This window comes from Orycteropus afer, unplaced genomic scaffold (genome assembly GCF_000298275.1).
Source record: "Orycteropus afer afer isolate SDZICR_OR568_19922 unplaced genomic scaffold, OryAfe1.0 scaffold00095, whole genome shotgun sequence".
NCBI classification, from domain to species: Eukaryota; Metazoa; Chordata; class Mammalia; order Tubulidentata; family Orycteropodidae; genus Orycteropus; species Orycteropus afer.
Window position 1 is genome coordinate 7,326,742 of NW_006921682.1, and position 21,650 is coordinate 7,348,391.

At 40.2% G+C, this 21,650-nt stretch overlaps 1 protein-coding gene across 1 annotated transcript in view; it reads left to right on the forward strand.

Moving 5' to 3' along the window:
- Window positions 1-21,650, forward strand: part of GSR (glutathione-disulfide reductase) — a 109,990-nt gene that overhangs the window by 80,295 nt on the left and 8,045 nt on the right. Inside the window, exons 4-8 of the mRNA XM_007942705.1 lie at window positions 1,246-1,393; window positions 2,266-2,320; window positions 13,912-14,011; window positions 16,054-16,140; window positions 17,503-17,661. Of these exons, the coding sequence (XP_007940896.1) occupies window positions 1,246-1,393; window positions 2,266-2,320; window positions 13,912-14,011; window positions 16,054-16,140; window positions 17,503-17,661 (549 nt within the window). The remainder of the gene's footprint in view (window positions 1-1,245; window positions 1,394-2,265; window positions 2,321-13,911; window positions 14,012-16,053; window positions 16,141-17,502; window positions 17,662-21,650) is intronic.

A 21,650-nucleotide genomic window follows, 5' to 3' on the forward strand; every position in this document is an offset into this window, starting at 1 on the left:
AGAATGACCAGACCTCGTCTCACCTATTTTGGTCATGTTGTAAGAAGGGACCATTCCCTGGAGAAGGATGTCATGCTTGGTAGGGTGGAGGGTCGACGGAAGAGGGGGAGGCCTTCAACGAGATGGATTGACACGGTGGCTTCAATGATGGGCTCAAGTATAGCAGGGATTATGGGGCTGGCGTGGGATCGGGCAGTGTTTTGTTCTGCTGTGCATGGGGTCGCTATGAGTTGGAAACGACTCGATGGCACTTAACAACAAAACCATTATCTGTATTATTGTCTGTCTACCCACCCCTTTTTGTATAACAGCTCAAGGAAATCATTGCTTAGATGCCTGTGACCTTTGGTATTGAGCTTGATTCAGCTTGATTAAGCTAGACAACCTGCAGGAACAGGCCTAGATGGTGGTGTTGGAAAGGAGGAAGTATTTGGAAACAAGCACATGCCAAAATTTTAAAAACTATTCCATTCTGTGCTCATACTTGCATAGGCCCATTATCTTTGTAAGGTGCCCACATTTGCATGCCAGTACCTGTATCATAGCTGGCAGAAGTTTGCCGTCAGTCCCTAAATCAAGGTCCTGGTGCAGAGGATGCTGGTAAGAGCAAATCCCAGTCTGGGTTCTCAACATCTGTAGCTCAGAAGTTCACTGTCATATAATTTTGTGATATTGTTTCCATTTTGCTCTAGCACACAAAAACATTGCATTTTCCTCCATTAACCAGAGTCTGTATTTCCCTATACTCCCTTCATCTTTATTTTCATGCCTCTGTCACAGGGCTTTGACCCAGTTCATCCTCTGGTGATAATTTGCATTTCTACCTCAGGTATACTGATTCAGAATCTACAGTTTAATAAGAGTCACCTGGGTTGAACCAGAATGAACCGGTTTGAAGCCCTGCTTTCTCAACATTTTGCCTTTTCTCTAGAACCATCAATTTATTTTCACTGAGAGTAAGGAAGACTTCCCCTCAACTCTTGGGGACTAAAATGCAATCTTCTTAATTTTGGCCCAACAGAGCACCTTGATTTCTTTTTACAGTACATGTCAGCATCAAATAGCAAACCCTTTATTTAGGTGATAGGAGTTCTGCAGAAATTTGGAACAACATAGTTAATTGGCATCAACTAACCAAAAATGAGAAACATCAGTAGAGAAACAGAAAGAGCTAATGAATTGCAACTAGTAGTGTTTTTATTTTATTTGAAGAACAAGGTAATATTTCCATGGTTCCTTCTCCAGTCCCATATAGATATTATCCATGGCTATGCAACATTCACATGTGATCCCACACCCACAGTCGAGGTCAATGGGGAAAAATACACCGCTCCTCATATCCTGATTGCCACAGGTGGCGTTCCCTCACGTCCTCATGAGAGCCAGATCCCTGGTGAGTTTTAAAAAGGCAAATCCCTGTTAATACATCAGGAGAGTTTACCATATTAATAACTGATGAGCTTTGTTGGGGTGAAGGGTGTGAGACAGATAATTACAGATTGATAACTCAAGTCTTTGAGCGTGGAATATTGGGGAAGGATATTCCTTTTAACTGAAGTGGTAAAGTTGGGCGGGAATGGTTCTGGAGATAAAGTTAAGGTTCAATTTTAAATAGTTTGAGTAGGGCCTAAGGCATTTGACTGCTAACCAGAAGGCTGGCGGTTCAAATCCATCAGCCACTCCTGGAAAGGAAGGTTGGGCAGTCTACTTCCGTAGTGATACTGCCTCGGAAACCCAAGGAGGGGTCACTAGAAGTTGGATCTGACTTGACAGCAATGTGTTTGTTTTTTTGTTTGAGTTTGAAGCAAAGTAGAATTGGGTAGAAGGATAATTAGTAATACAGAACTGGAATTTAGGAAAAAGATCAGAACTAGAACTACACATTTGAAAGTCCGTCACATAAAAGTAAGAGTTGTTTGAAACTTTCAAAGAAGAAAACAGAGAGAAGAGGTCCAAGTCTGAGCTCCTCCTACATCTAGGGGTGGTTGAGAGGGCAAAGCAGAGGCAGTGAAGAGAATTCATAAAAGCTGAGAAGATCATAGTTCTTCGGAGTAATCATGGATTTATTTATTTATCAGTCTCTGATTTCTGGAAAGGAAATAAAAACATGGATTCAGGGAAGACTTATTTGTCAACTTCCCAAATAGAGACTTTTAAAAAAAAGTGTGAAAATAGAGTATGTTGGCTAAGAAAGTGATTGGTTCTTGTATAAAATGTAATTATTTTACAAGAGAAAGCAGTGATCTATTGAATTTTCCTACATAGGTGCCAGTCTAGGAATAACCAGTGATGGATTTTTTCAACTGGAAGAATTGCCTAGGTAAGCTGATATCTTTCCCTACTTCAAAGATTCATTCTTCTTCCCAGGACTAAGAACCGATTTGTTCTGGTTCAACCCTGTGCTGAGAATTTACATTTCCACACCAGATAATGCTGATTCAGAATCTACATTTTAACAAGATCCCCAGTAATTTTTTTAAAAAATGCATTTTATTGAAATATAATTTACGTACAGTGAAATACATAAAACTAAAGTGACATGGTTCAATGCTTTTTTTATTTTTATTTTTTGCAGTGTTCCCTCTCCTCCCCTCCCATTCCTGGCAACCAACAAAGAAAGTTTCCCTCCATATATAAACCTTTCCTTGACCCTCCACAACAACAAGCTAATACTGTATTTGTCCTTCTGTGATTGACATATTTCACTCAGCATAATGTTCTCCAAGTTCATCCATGTTATGCAGTGTTTTGCAGACTCTACATTACTCTTTAGTGCTGCATAGCATTCCATTATGTGTATGTACCATAGTTTGGTCATCCACTCTTCTATTATAAATCTTAGAGATAAGTCCTTTGCCAGATGTGTAATTATCGGCAAATGTGAATTTGTTGCTGTCGTTTTTGTTATATGCTTTGTCATGGTGTCGATTTCTTTATTCCATATAATTTTCTGTGCTGAGCTCGTTTTGTTTATGAATCATTTTATCACTTCCTTCATTGCTGTTGTTTTAGTATTTGCTGAATATTTATGCTGGTCCTCTTTTTTGATGCGAAAGTTTATCATTTTTCTTTGCGGTTACCCTGTGAATTATAGTTTTCTTCCCAAGTTTAGAACAGTCCGTTCTATCTTGTAGTTGTCTTGACTTCCCTGCCATCTAGAAGTTCTGTAACAATACAGTATTTTCCCTCATTTTGGTTTGTAGTTGTCCTCATTTGTCAATTGATGTCTCTGGTTCCCTGTTTACAATCTTGTATGCTTAGTTACTTTGGAGACTTCCATAGCTGGGTTGGTTTCTGGGTTATATCATTATGTGTGTTAATGGTCAGATGTTGTTGGCTATTGTTGCTTCTCTGTCCAAAAGGTACCCTTTAGCATCTCTTGTAAGTTTGGTCTGGTTTTAACAAATTCCCTTAATTTGTGCTTATCTGGAAATGTCCTAATTTTTTTTTTTAATTGTGATTTGGGTGAAAGTTTACAGAGCAAATTCACATTCTATACAGCAATTCATATACACTTTGTCTCATGACATTGACTACAATTTACCCCAATACAACAGCTCCCCTTCCACTTCCTCCTGATAGTTACCGCTTCCCGTGTCCATCCCTCCATGCACTCCTGCCCCCTGAACTGTCTCCCTGTGCACAAGCAGCCCTTCTTTCTCCCATGATTGTTCTCTCCAAGGAATGTATCTACCTCAGGTAAATGTTCAACTCATGTGCCTGTCTTTTGTTTGGCTGGAAGCCATAGGTGTGTGTTCAAGGGCAGCTAGGGACCATAGTCTCAGTGGTTCCACCAGGCTCTATCAGACCAGCAAATCTGGTCACCATTTTTTTTTTTTTCCCAAATGATTTTGAGTTTTATTCCATGTTGTTCTCCCTCTCTATCCAGGATCTCCTACATAGATCCCCCTCTGAGTGGTTGACAGTGGTAGCCAGGCACCATCTAGTTCTTCTGGTCTCATAGTCTTACAGGCTGAAGATCGCATGGTGTACCAGTCGCAAGGGCTAATTTTTTCCATGAATATTTGGTTTTCTTCATTTTCTTTGCTTTGGACGAGGAGAGAACCATCATTGCATCTAGATGGCAGCTTGCAAGCTTTTAAGATCCCAGTTGCTACTCGCCAAAGTAGGAGATGGAACAATATTTTGTGTAGTATGTTATGCCAACTGAGCGTGATATCATTGAGGGACAGTTTTGCTGGGTACATAATTCTTTGTTGGAAATTTTTCTCTTTCAGTGTTTTATATATACCATCCCATTGTCTTCTTGCCTGCATGGTTTCTCTCAAGAAATCCGAGTTTAGTTATTGGTTGCCCCTTGTAGGTAACTTAATGTTTTTCTCATGCTGCTCTTGTGATTCTTTCCTTGTTTTTGGTTTTGGTAAGTTTGATGATGATATGTCTGGGTGATTTTCTTTTGTGGTCTGTCCTGTTTGGGGTTCGTTGGACTTCCTGAATGGATATATTGTCATCTTTCATCATACCAGGAAAATTCTCTTCCAACAAATCTCTGACGATTTTCTCTGTGGTTTTATTTGTGTCTTCCTATGCTGGAATTCTGATTACATGTAGGTTATTCCTTTTGATGGTATCCCACAAGAACCTTAGGCTTTCTTCATTTTGTTTTGTTCTTTTTTCTGATTGATCCCTTTCCAAAGAAGTGTTCAGATACTTGCCTTCAATCTCTCTAATTATGTCTTCCATTGATTCAGTTCTGCTCCTTTGCCCATTCAATATGTTATCTATTTCTGAAAATTTAGTATTAATCTTCTGGATTTCTGTGTGTAGTTTATGTATCATTTCTAATTTTTCATTTTGTCATTTTGTTCTTGTATTGTCCTTCAAAATTGTTCTAGGGTTTTCTCTGTGTTTTCCTTGATCTGTCTCTCAATTCGTTGAAGATACCTAAATATAATTCTTTTGAATTCCTTATCAGGGAGTTCCAATGCTGCATCTTCCTCAGGGATGTGTTTTGGGTCTGTACCCTGGTCCCTTGTTTCTCCTGCTTCATCTTGCTTCTTTGGGTAGACTGTGATGCTCTGTTGTCTCCGAGGCATTGTGACATTTTTGTGTTTATATTTAATTGGTGATTGTATGTTGGAGTGACTTGCCCACAATTTTTGTTTTCTTTGTTTTGTTTGTATGTTATCTATGCAAATGGAGTACAGTGCTGTGATCCTCTGTTTGCTAGTGGGCAGCACTTATACATTCACCACCTTCCCTTTCCTGTTGTCAGCCTCTTTTATGTACCTGCCAACCTTGGCAAAGAGAGCCTATTCTTAGGTCCCTGGAATCTGAATGAGAATGCTATCACTTTAAAATCCAAAATGGTCGCCACTTGTAAAGATTCAAAATGGCTGTGTCCTCGGTCACTTTAAATATCGAAAATGGCCGCTGCTTGTAAACATTCAAAATGACTGCACCCACAGTCGCTTTAAATATCCAAAATGGCTGCCATTTATAACCAAAACCAAACTCACTGCCGTCAAGTCAAATCCACTGATAGTGGGTTTCCAAGGCGATACCACTATGGAAGTAGATCGTCCAATCTTCCTTCCGAGGAGTGGCTGGTGGGTTTGAACCCCCAGCCTTCCGGTTAGCAGTCAAATGCCTTGGGTGCTTCCAAAATGGCTGCTAAGTGTAAACAACCAAAATGGCTGCACCCTCCGGACAGCAGAAAGTCAGTAACTCAGGTTGTCTCCCACCTTGCTGTTTTTCTTCCTAGTTGTAGGCCACCAGCAAGCCAACAGCTTAGGTTGTCTCCCACCTTGTTGTTTCCCTTCCTAGTCACAGGCCACCAGCGCGGTCATATCTGTAGCCTTTGGTCACCAGGGCTGATCTGTAGGTCAATTCTCAGATCCTAACACCACTTGGAAATATTCAGGCTGTTGGTCCTGTCAGAGTAGCTGACAGTCTGCAGTTCCAACCATCTCTGTACTCACTGTTTTCGTTCAGGGTTTTCCACTAGTTGGTGACCTAATCCACTTCTGTATACTTCCTTTCAAAGCTCAGGGCTCCAGGATTATCTTCTGTATCTTTGTCAATTGGTTTTTCTTTTCTTTTCTTTGTTGAAGAGGGTCTGTGTCATTTGCCTGTCTGGTCCTCCATCTTACTGGAAGTCCCCCAGTGATTCTTATAAACCTCCTTGAAATATAGATTCTATTTCAGTATATCTGGCTTGAAAATGCAAATTCTCAGCACATGATCAAACTGAAATGAACCAATTCCAAGCCCTGCTTCCTCCATCTCTCTTGCTAAATTTTTTTCTCCCACCCTATCTCAGCCATTAAATGTAGGCATTTCCTGAATTATGACTTCCTACCTCTTCTCTAAAGTACAGTGGTTCTCCTTTTGGTACAATGGTTAGGCACTTGGCTGCTAACTAAAAGATCAGCTATTCAAACCCACCAACTGCTCCACAGGAGAACGATGAGGCAGTCTGCTTCCATAAAGATTGCAGCCTTGGAAACCCTATGGGACAATTCTACTCTGTGCTGTAGGATCACAATGAGTTAGAATCGGCACAGAAACACACAACAACAACCTCTTCTCTATTTGCATATCTCATCTGCTGGTACCACTAAGTAAATGACTCAAATCTTTAATGCTTTAGGTCAGAGACCATTGCAAAAGATTTAGAATCGGAATCAAATATAGAGTGACTTCCAAAATTAAACAGGAAAGTCCACCAGACAATATTAGCCTGGGTTTCCATATATGAAAACAAAACCATGTTTTGAAATTGTCTTCTTTGTTCAACTTGATTAGCATCAATTGATGATGTGTCTAAAATAATGTTGATTCTGGTTTTTAAAGCAGCTAATGCAGAGGGGTCTCCATAAATGAAGGCTCTGTCAGTGTCACAAAAATATATTTTCTGAAATTGTTCCTTGTATGAAAACAACCTCACTAAACTTCTGTTGTGGATTTAAAAAAGAAAAAGGAAAAAAGATGAGGAAGATGATTTCTGTAATTTGAAGATGCTGCAACTTACAGGTTTTTTAGATTATAGGGATCTACCCTTCACTCATGATAAGAGATGACACCTAGGGACAGGAGTGGGGCCCAGTTGGCCCAGAGACTGGCCTTTCTGCACAGCATTCACTCTGGAGTTGGGATTGCTAAACTCTGCTGGTCCCTTAGTATGTGTTGCCAATCCAGTTTGAGGTTTTAATCCAGTGCTTTTATAAAGGCTTTCCTGGAGGATGACTGATAATCCACACTTGGATCTTAACCTTCATTCATCTGGAGCCACAGTTAATAAGGGGCATTAAGGGCTGCTTTGTGTTTCCATAGTTCCAGTGAAAATGTCCCATTAAGATAATCAGAGCAAATGGGATTCTGAACCAATCCCCTGACTTTGAAGAGTTTTGAGAAAAACTAGTAGTCTTTTCAGATTTGCAATCAGGGAATGGAAATTCAGGTTAGGGAACAGGCTTCTTTCCTTCCTGATCCACCCTGAACTTTTGGGTTTAGAGTTGAATGATGTGACACATGTGAAAATGTATCTGGAAATGTCATAACCCATTGTGCCAAGATGATATAATGCAATCAAGACTCATCTTCCAGGAAGTTTCATTATTACTATCTGTCCATTACGTATTTTAAATTTCATTTATTAAACTTGTATTGACATGCATGGGAGCTCTGGTGGGGTAGTGAATAAGGCATTTGACTGCTAACCAGAAGGCACGGTTCAAACCTACCAGCCACTCCTCGGAAGGAAGGTTGGACAATCTAGTTCCATAGTGATACTTTCTCAGAAACCCGAGGAGGGGTCTCTGAGTCAGGTCCAATTTGATGGCAGTGTGTCTGGTTTTGGGGTTTATTGACATGCATATTATAAACAAAAAGCTCTGGGAAGACAGAAAAATAAATCAACAATTAATATGTGACTTTTCTTTTAAAATTCCTGTCTATTATTACAATGTTTATGAATAAGTAAATAATCAAGGAAAGAACCAGGGATGTGAACTGGTTTATTCTACTTCAACCCCTTGCTGAGAATTTTAATTTCCACCCCAGATCTACACTTTATCACTACCTATAAATATCACCTGGGGATCACTCATCTGTCGGTTTACCATACGTGGTGGTTTACGTATTGCTGTGAGGCTAGAGGCTATGCCATTGGTTATTGAAATACCAGCTGGGTCACTCATGGTGGACAGGTTTCAGTGGAGCTTCCAGATTAAGACAGACTAGGAAGAATGGGGCCATCCATTGCTGAACAAATTGGCCACTGAAAACCTTGTGAATAGCAGTGAAACATTATCTGATAAAACTTACTGCCATTGAGTCAATTCTGACTCATAGCAACCTTCATCGGATTTCCAAGGCTGTAAATCTTTATAGAAGCAGACTGTCTTATTTTTCTGCCATGGCGTGCCTGATGAGTTCGAATCACCGACATTTTGGTTAGCAGCTAAGCAAATCACTTAATGCCTTAATCACTACACCATCAGAGCTCCTTATATTACTGAAAACTTTATGAATAGCAGTGAAACATTGTCTAATATAGTGCCAGAAGATGAGGCCCTCAGGTTGGAAGGCACTCACAATATGACTGAGGAAGACCTGCTTCCTCAAAGTAGAGTTGACCTTAATGACATGGATGGAGTAAAGCTTTCAAGACCTTCGTTTACTGATGTGGCACGACTCAAAATGAGAAGAAACCATTGTAAGTATCCATTAATAATCAGAATGTGGAATGTATGAAATATGAATCTAGGAAAATTGTAAGTTGTCAAAAATGAAATGGAATGCATAAAGATCAATACCTTAGGCATTAGGGAGCTGAAATGAACTGGTATTGGCCATTTTTAATCCAACAGTCATATGGTCTACTATTCAGGGAATGACATACTAAAGACATTCATCATCAAAAGGAACATTTCAAGATCTATTCTGAAGTACAATGCTGTCAGTGATATGATAATATCCATGTGCCTGCAAGGAAGAGCAATTAATACCACTATTATTCAAATTTACACACCAACTACTAAAGTCAAAGGTGAAGAAATTGAAAATTCTTACCAATTTCTGAGTCTTAAATTAACCAAACATGCAATCAAAATATATTGATAATTACTGGTGATTGGAACGCAAAAGTTAGAAATGAAAAAACATCAGTAGTTGGAAAATATGGCGCCAGAGATCACATAAAATAATTTTGCAAGACCAATGACTATTCACTGCAAATACCTTTCTCAACAATGTAAACAGTGAGTATACTCATGGATCACCAGATGGAACACACAAGATTCAAATTGATTACATCTGTGGAAAGAGGCAATGGAGAAGCTCAATATCATCAGTCAGAACAAGGCCAGGAGCTGACTGTGAAACAAGCGATCAATTGCTCATATGCAAGTTCAAGTTGAAGCTGAAGACAATTAAAACAAGTCCATGAGAACCAGAGTATGACCTTGATTATATCCCACCTGAATTTAGAGACCATCTGAAGAAAAAATTTGATACACTGAACACCAATGACTAAAGACAAGATGAGTTAAGGGAATGACATCAAGAATGTCATACATGAAGATCATTAAAAAGAAAGAAAAGACCAAAATGGATGTCAGAAGAGACTCTGAAACTTGTTCTTGAACAGAGAGTAGCTAAAGCAAATGGAAGACATCAGAAATAAAAGTGCTGAACAGAAGATTTCAAAGGGTGGCTTGAGAAGAAAAAGTATTATAATGAAATGTGCAAAGACATAGCATAAGAAAAGCAAAAGTGAAGAGTGCAGTCGGCATTTCTCAGTCTGAAAGAACTGAAGAAAAAATTCAAGCCTCGAGTTGTAATATTGAAGGATTCTTGGGGCAAAATATTGAGTAATGTAGGAAGCATCAAAAGAATATGGAATGAATACACAGAGTTACATTACCAAAAAGAATTAGTTGACAGTCAGCCCTTCCAGAAGGTAGCATATGATCAAGAATTGATGATACTGAAGGAAGAGGTCTAAACTGCACTGAAGGAATTGGTGAAAAACAAAGCTCTAAGAATTGATGAAATACCCACTGAAATGTTTCAACAAATGGATGTAGCACTGGAGATGCTTACTAGTTTATGACAAGAAATTTGGAAGACAGCTACCTGGCCAACCAACTGAAAGAGATCCATATTTGTGCCTATTCCAAAGAAAAGTGATCCAACAGAATGCAGAAATTATTGAACAATATCAATAATATCACACAAGTAAAATTTTGCTGAAGATAATTAAAAAATGATTGCAACAGTACATGGATAGGAAACTGCCAGATATTCAAGAGAGGTTCATAAGAGGGTGTGAAACAAGGGATATCATTGCTGGTGTCAATTGGATCTTGGCTGAAAGCAAAGAATATCTGAAAGATGTTTACCTGTGTTTTATTGACTATGTAAAATCATTCGACTGTGTGGATCATTATGAATTATGGATAACTTTGTGAAGAATGGTTTTGGTTACCTAGTGCCGCTCTGACAAGAATATACCACAAATAGGATGGCTTGAACAAACAGGAGTTTATTCTTAGAGTTTGGAGGCTTTAAGTCCGAGTTCAAAGTGCCAGGCTCTAGGGGCTGGGTGAAAGCCCCTCAGCCTTGGGCTTCAGCTCTGCCTCCAGCCCACTGAAGCTAGAGGCTTTTCTTCACTCCGACAGCTGCTGGCTGCTGAGGCTGCCAAGCCCAAGGTTGACAAGTAAAAAGGCACAGTCCCGATGTTACCAAACCACACGGTAGGCCATTCATTCACTGAAAGCCCCAACGTCAGCAGAACATGGCAGGCTGCTGAACAACAATACAGCTACATGCAGGGTTCAAGTGTGCCATAAGCCAGAGACTTTTCCCAAAGCTGTTTCTTATATACGGGAAGCAGACCACATACCCAAAGCAGCTACTCAGCTGCTCACAGTAGATTCCACCATGGAGTTAATTACCAATCTCACCATGGGGAATAACTACATTCAGTTGCCCAGCCACTCAATTCAGGTCCAGCCAAGTTGACGCACAAATACAGTTGTGGTAATTGGGAATTCCAGAACACTTTATTGTGCTCATGCAGAACCTGTACATGGACCAAGAGGTAGTCTTTGGAACAGAACAAGGGGATACTGAATGGTCTAAAATCAGGAAAGGTGTGCTGCAGAGTGGTGTCCTTTTGCCATACTTATTCGATCTGTATGCTGAGCAAATAATCTGAGGAGTTGGACTATGCGAAGAATGCAACAGTCTGTTACATGCAGATGACACAACCTTGTTTGCTGAAAGTAAAGATGACTTGACATGTTTACTGATGAAGATCAAAGACAACAGTCTGCAGTATGGATTATATCTCAACATAAAGAAAACAAAATCCTCACAAGTGGGCCACTAAGCAACATCGTGATAAATGGAGAAAAGGTTGAAGTTAGGATTTCATTTTATTTGGATCCACATCATCACCTGTGGAAGCAGCAATCAAGAAATGAAATGGCATATTGCACTGGGCAAATTTTTTGCAAAAGACTTCTTTGAAGCATTAAAGAGCAAAGATGTCACTCTGAAAACTAGGGTACGTCTGACCCAAGCCATAGTATTGTCAGTAGCCTCATATGTGTGTGAAAGCTGGACAGTAAATAAAGAAGATGGAAGAAGAGTTGATGCCTTTGAAAGGTGGTGTTGGTGAAGAATACTGAAAATACCATGGACTACCAGAAGAATGAACAAATCTGTCTTGGAAGAACTATAGCCAGAATGGTCCTCAGGAGTGAGAGTCACCAGACTTTGTCTCACATACATTAGTCACATTGCCAGAAGGTACCAGTCTCTAGAGAAGAATATCATGCATGGTAAAGTATAGGGTTAGCAAAAAAGGGGAAGACTCTCAACAAGATGAATTGAGATAGTGGTTACAACGAGGGGCTTGAGCATAGCAAAGATTATGAGGATGGTGTAGGACTAGACATTGTTTTGTTCTGTTGTACATAGGGTCGCTATGAGTTGAAGCCAACTTCACTGCACCTAACAATAACAACAATGTGTCTGGGGTGGAAAGGCAAATTCTCAGCAGGGAGTCAAACTGGAATGAACCAGTTCAAAGCTCTGGAAAGAACAAATTCAGCAGGCAAAGTATCATGAACTGTGGACTATATGATTCCGTTTTTGCCCTCTGCTAGAGGATGAACCTGTGGAACAGCTGTAGCATAAGTAGTTCTGAGTTCCATAATGAGAGAACAGAAGTGCCTTAGAGATTTGCAGGAATGCAAGATCATTTCTAGTGGATACTTTAGGGGTAAGTGAGGAGGAAAGGTGGGAGCTGAGAGAGAAACATTTAGCTCCTTGCCATTCTCTGAAGAAGCCAAATTGTTTCATGCCTGTTTCTTGTATATTTCCTCTGCTTGGAATATATCCCCAGCCCCTGTAAGAACTAACTGCTAACTTCTGTGTCTCAACAGTTTTCAGGGCATGTTTCTTTCCTCTAAAATTTCTGAAGTACGTGGGGGCATTACCCATCCATCCTTGTGCAAAGCTTACTACAAAGTAGGACATAAATGAAAATGTTTGCAGAAGGGAAATAAGATTGATGGAAGTAGAGGAAAAAAAGGAGGGGAATATCCAAAGGAAGGAAAAGAGGTCAACATATAATAGGAGAGTGGCAGAGAAATGGAAGAAGAGCTATTTCTTAGGTGCTGAATTAGTTAGAAATTTATCTTTTCATAACCTGGGTTGTAGGAGAAAAGGATCATCATTTCTAGCTTGGGTTAGCCATTTGGCTTATACTTCATCTTCCATTCAGACTGTAAACCCTCTGAGGGCAGAGATTCACAACATAGTGTGTATGTGCCTATTTAAAAACAAAACAAAAAAACAGTTGCCATCAAGCTGATTCTGACTAAGGGCGACTCCCCAAGTGTGTTGGAAAATTTCCTTTATTCTCTCCCTAATACTTACTTCTTATACAAACTTTGTAACAATGGTAAAGGACCCTGTTTCAAGCTTTAGAAGATTCTGGCTACCGATGGGACAACTTCAGCTGAGTGGGTCTTATTCTCTGTTGCACTGTGGCAGTAAACATTAGTACAGTAGCACCAAGATCAGAGCTTGTTCATTGTTGATTCAAATCTTTGTCCAAGCCTTGATCTAGTTTTTAAGATTCTTTCTTAGACAAAATTCAGGGACTTTTGTTTTACTGTAGAGCTATACTAAATTAAACTAAAATGGCTTGCTTAAATTGGCCTTTAATTATATTTCAAGGATTAGTAGAATTGAATAATAATTAAGAAGAAATACTGAGCAGAGAGGAAAAATGATGGTGAGACACATGGCCCTGATTATGGTTTTAGGTGAGACATCATTGCATACAGAATCATGTCTAGTTTCAAAGGTTTTTTTGTTTGTTTGCTTCCCCTTTGAAGAAATGAAGCTAAAGAATTTTTACAGCAACTACATATATATATTGCCTTCATTCACAAAGGAATATTTTTTTACTTAAAATTAGATCTTGGAACAGAAAAAGATATTAATGGGAAATTGGAGCAGCTTGGTAGCATAGTGCCTAAGGCACTTGACTGCTGACCAGAAGGCTGGCAGTTCAAACCCACCAGCACTCCTCAGAAAGAAGACTGGGGAATCTACTTCCGTAGTGATACCACCTTGGAAACCCAAGGAAGGAGCACGATGAGTCACAGTCGACGCAACAGCAGTGAGAGTGTTTTAGGTAAAATTTGAATAAAGTCTAGAGTTTAGTCAATAGTATTGTACCAGTCTCAGTTTCTTCACTTTGACCCGTATACCATGATTATGTAAGATGTTAACTTTAGGGAAAGCTGGGCAAGGCCTTTAAGGGAAATTTCTGTGCTATCTTTGCAACTTTACTGTAAATCTAGATTAAATTATTCCAAAATCAAAAGCTGATTTTTAAAAAGTAACCCTATGCTCTCATTGTAGCCGCAGTGTCATTGTTGGTGCAGGTTACATTGCTGTGGAGATAGCTGGAATCCTTTCAGCTCTGGGTTCTAAGACATCGCTAATGATACGGCATGATAAGGTAAATGCTATCCTTTTTCCTTCCCTTTCCGTGTTAGTTTTTTTTTCTTATGTTGCCATTAAATACTAGGGTGCACACAAAACATGTGGGTGTCAGTTGGTCTGCTCCATTTGAGGGTGCATCCGAGTTAGTTGAATTTGGCCTTATACTCCCTCCCAGCTGCCAACTGTGAGTAGACAGTAGTGATTTTGATTGGATCATACTGGCTAGTGTTTTCATCGTGAAATGGCAGATAGTCATCGGATGCCTTGGTAAGAAGGCATGCAGGCTTAAATACAGATACTAGTTAAATTAAACAGACTGTCAGGCTAATTTCTTATTCTGGAATCAAGATCATATGACCAGGTAGTTAACAGAAAATTCAATTAAGTCTTCGTTAAAAGGAAACATAAGAGATCATCTGCTCAAACTGCAGCTTATAGATGAAGAAATGAAGACCAAGAGAGGTTTGTGACTGCTTTTTAGTATCAAAACTGGGAGTCATTGTCTCAGGAAGCCAGGCCAATATATTTTGTGCTGAAAGGCAGCCTCCATGTTTGTCATTCTTGATGAAGTGTTGCTTTCAGGTGGTTTGTTGATGAATTGTTACTGAATGCTGCTGCTGCTGTTGTGGCAAAACATTAGAGCTTTCAGACATGCTACTTCCTTAAAGATTTACTGCCTCGGGAACCCAAATGGGATCACAGTGAATTGGGATCACAGTGAATTGGAATCAACTTGATGGCAGTGAGTTTGATTTTTTTGGTTTAGTGGAGCAGTAACAAGAGTGTTGTTGTTGTTATGTGCCATCGAGTTGGCCCCAACTCATAGCGACCCCTCCTTGGTTTCCGAGGCAGTATCACTATGGAAGTAGATTGCCCAACCTAGCGTAGTGTCTAAGGCACTTGACTGCTAACCAGAAGGCTGTTGGTTCAAACCCACCGGCCGCTCCTCGGAAGGAAGATGGGGCAATCTACTTCTGTAGCCATACTGCCTTGGAAACCCAAGGAGGGGTCACTATGAGTCAGGTCCGACTTGACTCAACTGCACATAACAACAACAAAAGTGTTGGTTCAAGAGTTTGAGTCCCATTGTTAGCTGTCCCTAACAGCACATGACTCAAGCAAGTCACTTAATACCTTAGGGTCGTCATTCCACAAGGACAGGATTTCTCAGATCCCTGACCACTCAAATGCTATGATCCTGATTCTTGATTATTTGAGCTTATGGAGGGAGATGAGGGAAACAGATAATCCTAGGCAGTGTGTAATCCAAGGAGCTTTCTCTTTGGCTTTGAAACCTTGTCATGAAATTAACCCCCAAGAGATTTATGTCCTGAATAGTGTTTCTCATAGGTAAATTATTTTGCATTGCTGGAGTAGATCCAACAAACTGAAAAAAGAGAAAAAGCAGAGAGATAACCAGCCTGGATTTAATAAGCGAATAAGTAAATAAAAACAAACCCAGAACAGTTTATCAGGAGCTCTGTAGAGAATTCCTCCATTGAAAAATTGGCTTGTTTACAGAGAAACACATCTATTTGGGCTTCCTTTTCCCTCTTCCTGGTGTAACTGTTCTGGAACTATGCAATGAACTATGCATGACCTCCCAACTTAACCCGGCAAGAGGAGTAGGGACAAAATGTATCTACTTGTGTTATCACAAATCTCTAAGGCTAAGCTAATGAGATATCTGGGTAGATAAGGAAATTTTGGTAAAGAACCTTCCCTTAAATCATATCAGAAAGAAGGCTTTCCCTCGAATACTAAAGGAAGAAAGAGAATTTATTTTCCTTAGTCATATTGGGAAGAGAGGAATATGATGAACATAGTAGACGCCTGAAAGTTGACTATCCATTTCACTCTGAAACAAGAGTTGGTGGTGTCAAATGGAATTCTGACCTTGGTGGTGACTTTAGGAAAGTAAAGGATTTATTAAAATTCAACTCACAATAAGACCATGAATGAAGGACAGAACAAGTGGGAAGTCCCAAGTTTGTAGCATGTCTTTAATAGAGTTTTATTCCATTTCCCACCACCCTTCCCTCTGCTGTGTGTATACAGGTACTTAGAAATTTTGATTCAATGATCAGTTCAAACTGCACTGAAGAGCTGGAGAATTCCGGCATCGAGGTCCTCAAGCACTCCCAGGTATGACAGAGCCCATCGTGTACTGTTACAGCCCTTGTTCGCCTCTCTGTTGTGAATCCCACTTTTAGCTTATGCTTCACCTAATTTGTATATAAACACAGACAGTATGACTACTTCAGTCCACTTATTCCCTTCTAGAATCAATTATTGTCTTTTTCCTAAGAAACAGTGTTTCACATTAGTATGTTAATGGAGTTAAGGTATAAAAGATTAGAAATTTATTTTCTCACAGTTAGGAGGCTAGAAGTCCAAATTCAGGGCACCAGCTCAAGGGCAAGACTCTCTCTGTCCACTGTGGGGGAAAATCCTTGTCTTAGCTTTCCTGGCATTCTTTTTGGCTACTTGAAGATCCATGTGACATCCAGCTTTCCCCCATTTTGTTTGCTTGCTTCTGTGCCAAATCTGTTTTATCTCTCAAAAGGATTTAAAACACACCCTACACTAATATGAACTCACTAACATATTGAAAAATAAAAAAAAAAAAGGACTCTGGTAATGTAGTGCTTAAGGCATTTGACTGCTAACGAGAAGGCTGGTGGGTCAAACCCACCAGCCACTCCTGGGAAGAAAGATTGGATAATCTACTTCTTAGTGATATTTCCTCCCAAGGAGGGGTCCCTACTAGATGGCAGTGAGTTAGTTAACATATAAAAAAGAAAACTACTCTCAAATGGGATTACATCCACAGGTACAAAACCAAAACCCATTGCTGTGGAGTAGACAACCCTATAGGACAGAGTAAAATTCATACCACACTCATGTTGTTGTTGTTGTTGTTATGCGCTGTCAAGTTGACCCAACTCATAGCGACCCCTCCTTGGGTTTCCGAGGCAGTTTCACTACGGAAGTAGATTGCCCCATCTTCCTTCTGAGGAGTGGCTGGTGGGTTTGAACCACCAGCCTTCTGGTTAGCAGTCAAGTCCCTTAGGTACTACACTACTCATAGCAACACTATAGAACAGAGAAGAACTGCCCCATAGGGTTTCTAAGACTGCCATATCTTTCTTCTGAGGAATGCTGGTGGGTTTGAACCACAAACCTTTCGGTTAGCAGACCAGTGCTTAACCACTATGCCAGCAGAGCTCCAGTTCCACAGGTAGAGGGGTTAGGATTTACAGCACATATTTTTGGTGGGCACGATTCAATCCATAACAGAGGGTGACATAAACTGACATTTCTAGTTAGCCACTGGATGGTTTCGGACAACCTTGAAAACTGGCCCTCGGGAAACTGTTCATGGCCTTATATCACTGGAGGTTTTTGTTGTTATTGTTGTTAAGAATTCTAGTTACATCTCTATTTTCTTTCCTTTTTATAATTTGTAATGTTTTCCCCATTTAAACACATTTTACTTGCCAACAGGTCAAGGAAGTTAAAGAGACCTCATCAGGCTTGGAGCTCAGCATGGTTACTTCAGCTCCTGGTAGGAAACCCACCATTGCCACAATTCCAGATGTTGACTGCCTGCTGTGGGCCATTGGGCGGGACCCAAATTCCAGGGGCCTTAACTTAAACAAACTGGTAAGCTGATTTCAAACCAGTTTCCATGAAGTTGACTCCAACTCATGGCAACTCTTTGTGTATCAGAATGAAACTGTGCTCTGTAGGGTTTTCGATGGCTAATTTTTTGAAAGTAAATCACCAGGTCTTTCTTCCAAGGCACCACTGGGTGGCCTGGAACTTACAACCTTTTGTTTAGCAGACAAGCACATTAACCATTTGCACTGCCCAGGTTTTTTTAAGCTGACTTGTTGTTGTTGTTATGTGCCATCGAGTCAGACCGACCCATAGTGACCCTTCCTTGGGTTTCCGAGGCAATATCACTACGGAAGTAGATTGCCCCATCTTCCTTCTGAGGAGTGGCCAGTGGATTTGAACCGCTAGCCTTCTGGTTAGCAGTCAAGTGCCTTAGGCACTACGCTACCAGAGCTCCTTACTCTGCCCTAAATATTCTTGAATCTGTTAGTGGCCCTGTAATTTCATCTCCATAAACCAAAACCAAACTCACTGCCATCAAGTCGATTCCAACTCATAGCGACCCCTTTGAGTTTCCAAGGCAATAAATCTTTATGGAAGTAGATTGCCCAGTCTTCCTTCTGTGGAGTGGCTGGTGGGTTTGAACCGCCAACCTGCTGTTTAGCAGTCAAATGCCTTAGGCACTACACCACCAGAGCTCCTTTTTTTCTCCATAGACACCCAAAATTTAGGTGGGCTATATTGAATTCTCTTTATTCTGCATGTCCAGTTTGTCATAAAATCCCATTGCTTCATCCTTTGACATTAAAAATAAAATCTCTTTTTTCCTTTCTAGTGTCATCACCCTAAATCAGGTCTGTCACCCCTAATCTATATTGTCTAGCAGTTTTCTGACTAGCCTCCTTCTTATAGACTTTGTTTTTACTATCATACTTGTCTCATTGAAGTTCTATAATGATTTCTTATTGTCTGCAGCATCTAACCTAGATTGCTGAGTGAGTAGCACATCATGGGCAGTGTAGTAAATAGGGATGCAACAGACGTGAAGCTAATCTCTCTTGGCTTTACCAGTGCTATATATGCAATCAGGAGCTCTGGTAGCATAGTGCCTAAGGCACTTGACTGCTCACCAGAAGGCTGGCGGTTCAAACCCACCAGCCACTCCTCAGAAGGAAGGTTGGGCAATCCTACTTCTGTAGTGATACTGCCTCTGAAACCCAAGGAGAGGTCGCTATGAGTCAGGCAGGCTCCATGGCAAACAACAACAACAATATATGCAATCAGCATTCCTATCTGTAGTTTTAAATTTTGAAATCAAGTCTAGCATAGTAGCTTGGTTCCTGGAATTGACCCAAGTTTGAACCTTAGTTGTACTACCTACAGGTTGCATGGTCTTAAGCAAGCAGTTTAATCTTCCTAAGTTTCAGTTGCTTCATACAGGATTTGTGAATAAAAATAGTACTTGCTTCATTGGGTTATAAAGAAGAGTACATGAGAAATTGCACATTAACCTGCTGCTGTTAATGATGATGATAGTTTTTCTGATATGCTGTTCTGCTCTACTAGTCATAATAGAATATTTTATATGTTTAAGGTTTATGTGTCTGATGGAGCCTCTTGAGCAATCTGTAACATTTTGTTTTATGTTGTGTAATAATTTCTGCTATAATGTGGATTCTTTTTATTTTTTTACCTTCTATAAGGTTACTTTTCAGCATTTTGAAGAAAATCATAGCTAGGGAGATACTTTACTTGCTTTTAGTCATGTTCAATGAAATTCGGTAAACGATTAATGTCCTATTCTCATCCAGGTAAAGGGCAGGAGGCAGGCAGCCCCAGACCCCAGAGCTAGGAAAGGGAGGGGGAGAGCACCGGGGACTACAAAAGCCACAGGATTAAGGAAAAAGGCTCAGGATCCAGGTAAGGGGCAGGAGGCAGGCAGGCCCCAGCCTCCAGAGCCAGGAAAGGGAGGGAGAGAGCGCCAGGGACCACAAAACCCACAGGATCCAGGTAGGAATTAGGTAAGCAGAGGGCAGAGAGGTTTCCAACAGCTAAGGGAAACAACTTATCTATCAGTTTGTCATCTTGTGTGGCTATCACGTAGTTGTGAGGCTGTGCCACCCGTGTTTCAAATACTAGCAGGGTTGCACATGGTGCACAGGTTTCAATGCAACTTACAGACTAGGAAGAAGGAAGAGTCCATCCACTTCTCAAAAACCTGGCCAGGAGAAACCTTCTGAATAGCAGAGAAACACTGTCTGATACATTACTGGCAAGTTTATGAATAGCCTGGAAATATTGTCTGACACAGTGCAGAAAGACCAGCCCCTTGAGTCAGAAGGCACTCAAAATAGGACTAGGAAAGAGCTGCCTCATCAGAGTAGAACCAACCTTAATGGTACGGATAAAGTAAATCTTTTGGGATTTCCACATGCTGATATGGCACAACTCAAATTGAGAAGAAACAGCTGCAAACATCCATTAATATTTGGATCATGGAATGTATGAAGTATGAATCTAGGAAAACTGGAGGTTGTCAAAAATGAAATGGAATGCATAAAGATTGATATCCTACACATTAGTGAGCTGAAATGGACTGGTTTTGGCCATTTTGAATCAGACAACCATATGATCTACTATGCCAGGAATGACAAATTGAAGAGGAATGATGTGGCATTCATCATCACAAAGGATGATTCAAGATCTGACCTGAAGTACAATGCTGCCAGTGATAGAATAATATCCATACGCCTACAGGGAAGACCCGTTAACACTACTATTATTCAAATTTACTCATCAACTACCAAAGCCAAAGATGAGGAAATTGAAGATTTTTATCAACGTCTGCAGTCTGAAATTGACGGAACGTGTAATCAAGGTGTGTTAATTATCACTGGTGATGAATGCAAAAGTTGGAAATGAAGAATCACCGATAGTTGGAAAATTTGTCCTGGTGACAAAAATAACACTGGAGATCGGATGATAGAATTTTGCAAGACCAATGCCTTATTCATTGTAAATACCTTTTTTCAACAACACAAATGGTGGCTACACACGTGAACTTCACCAGATGTAGTGCACAGGAATCAGATTGACTACGTCTATGGCAAGAGGAGATGGAAAAGTTCAGTATCTTCTGCCGAAACAAGGCCAGGAGCTGATTGTGGAGTAGACCATCAACTGCTCATATGCAAGTTCAACTTGAAGTTGAAGACAGTTAAAACAAGTCCACGACAGCCAAAATATGACCTTGAATATATCCCTTCTGAATTTAGAGACCATCTAAAGAATAGAGTTGATGCATTGAACACCAGTGACCAAAAAACAGAAGAATTGTGGGATGACATCAATAACATCATCCACGAAGAAAGCAATAGGTCATTAATAATACAAAAAGAAAGAAAAGACCAAAATGGATGTCAGAAGAGACTCTGAAACTTGCCCTTGAGCGAAGAGTAGCTAAAGCAAATGGAAGAAATGATAAAAGAGCTGAACAGAAGATTTCAAAGAGCAGCTCGAGAAGACAAAGTCAATTATTATAATGAAATGTGCAAAGACCTGGAGTTAGAACACCAGAAGGGAAGAACACAGTCAGAATTTCTCATGCTGAAAGAACTGAGAAAAAAATTTAAGCCCTGAGTTGCAATATTGAAAGATTCTATTGGCAACATATTGAATGATGCAGGAAGCATCAAAAGAAGATGGAAAGAATACACAGAGTCACTGTACTGAATAGAACTGGTCGATCTTCATCCATTTCAGGAGGAGGCATACGTTCAAGAACCAATGATATTGAAGGAAGAAGTCAAAGCTGCACTGAAGGAATTGGGGAAAAACAAGGCTCCAGGAATTGACAAAATACCCATTGAGATGTTTCAACAAATGGAGGCCCTCCTGGAGGCACTCACTCATTTCTTCCAAGAGATTTGGAAGACAGCTACCTGGCCAACTGACTGGAAGAGATCTTTATTTGTACCCGTTCCAAAGAAAGGTAATCTCACAGAATGTGGAAATTATCTAACAATATTGTTAAT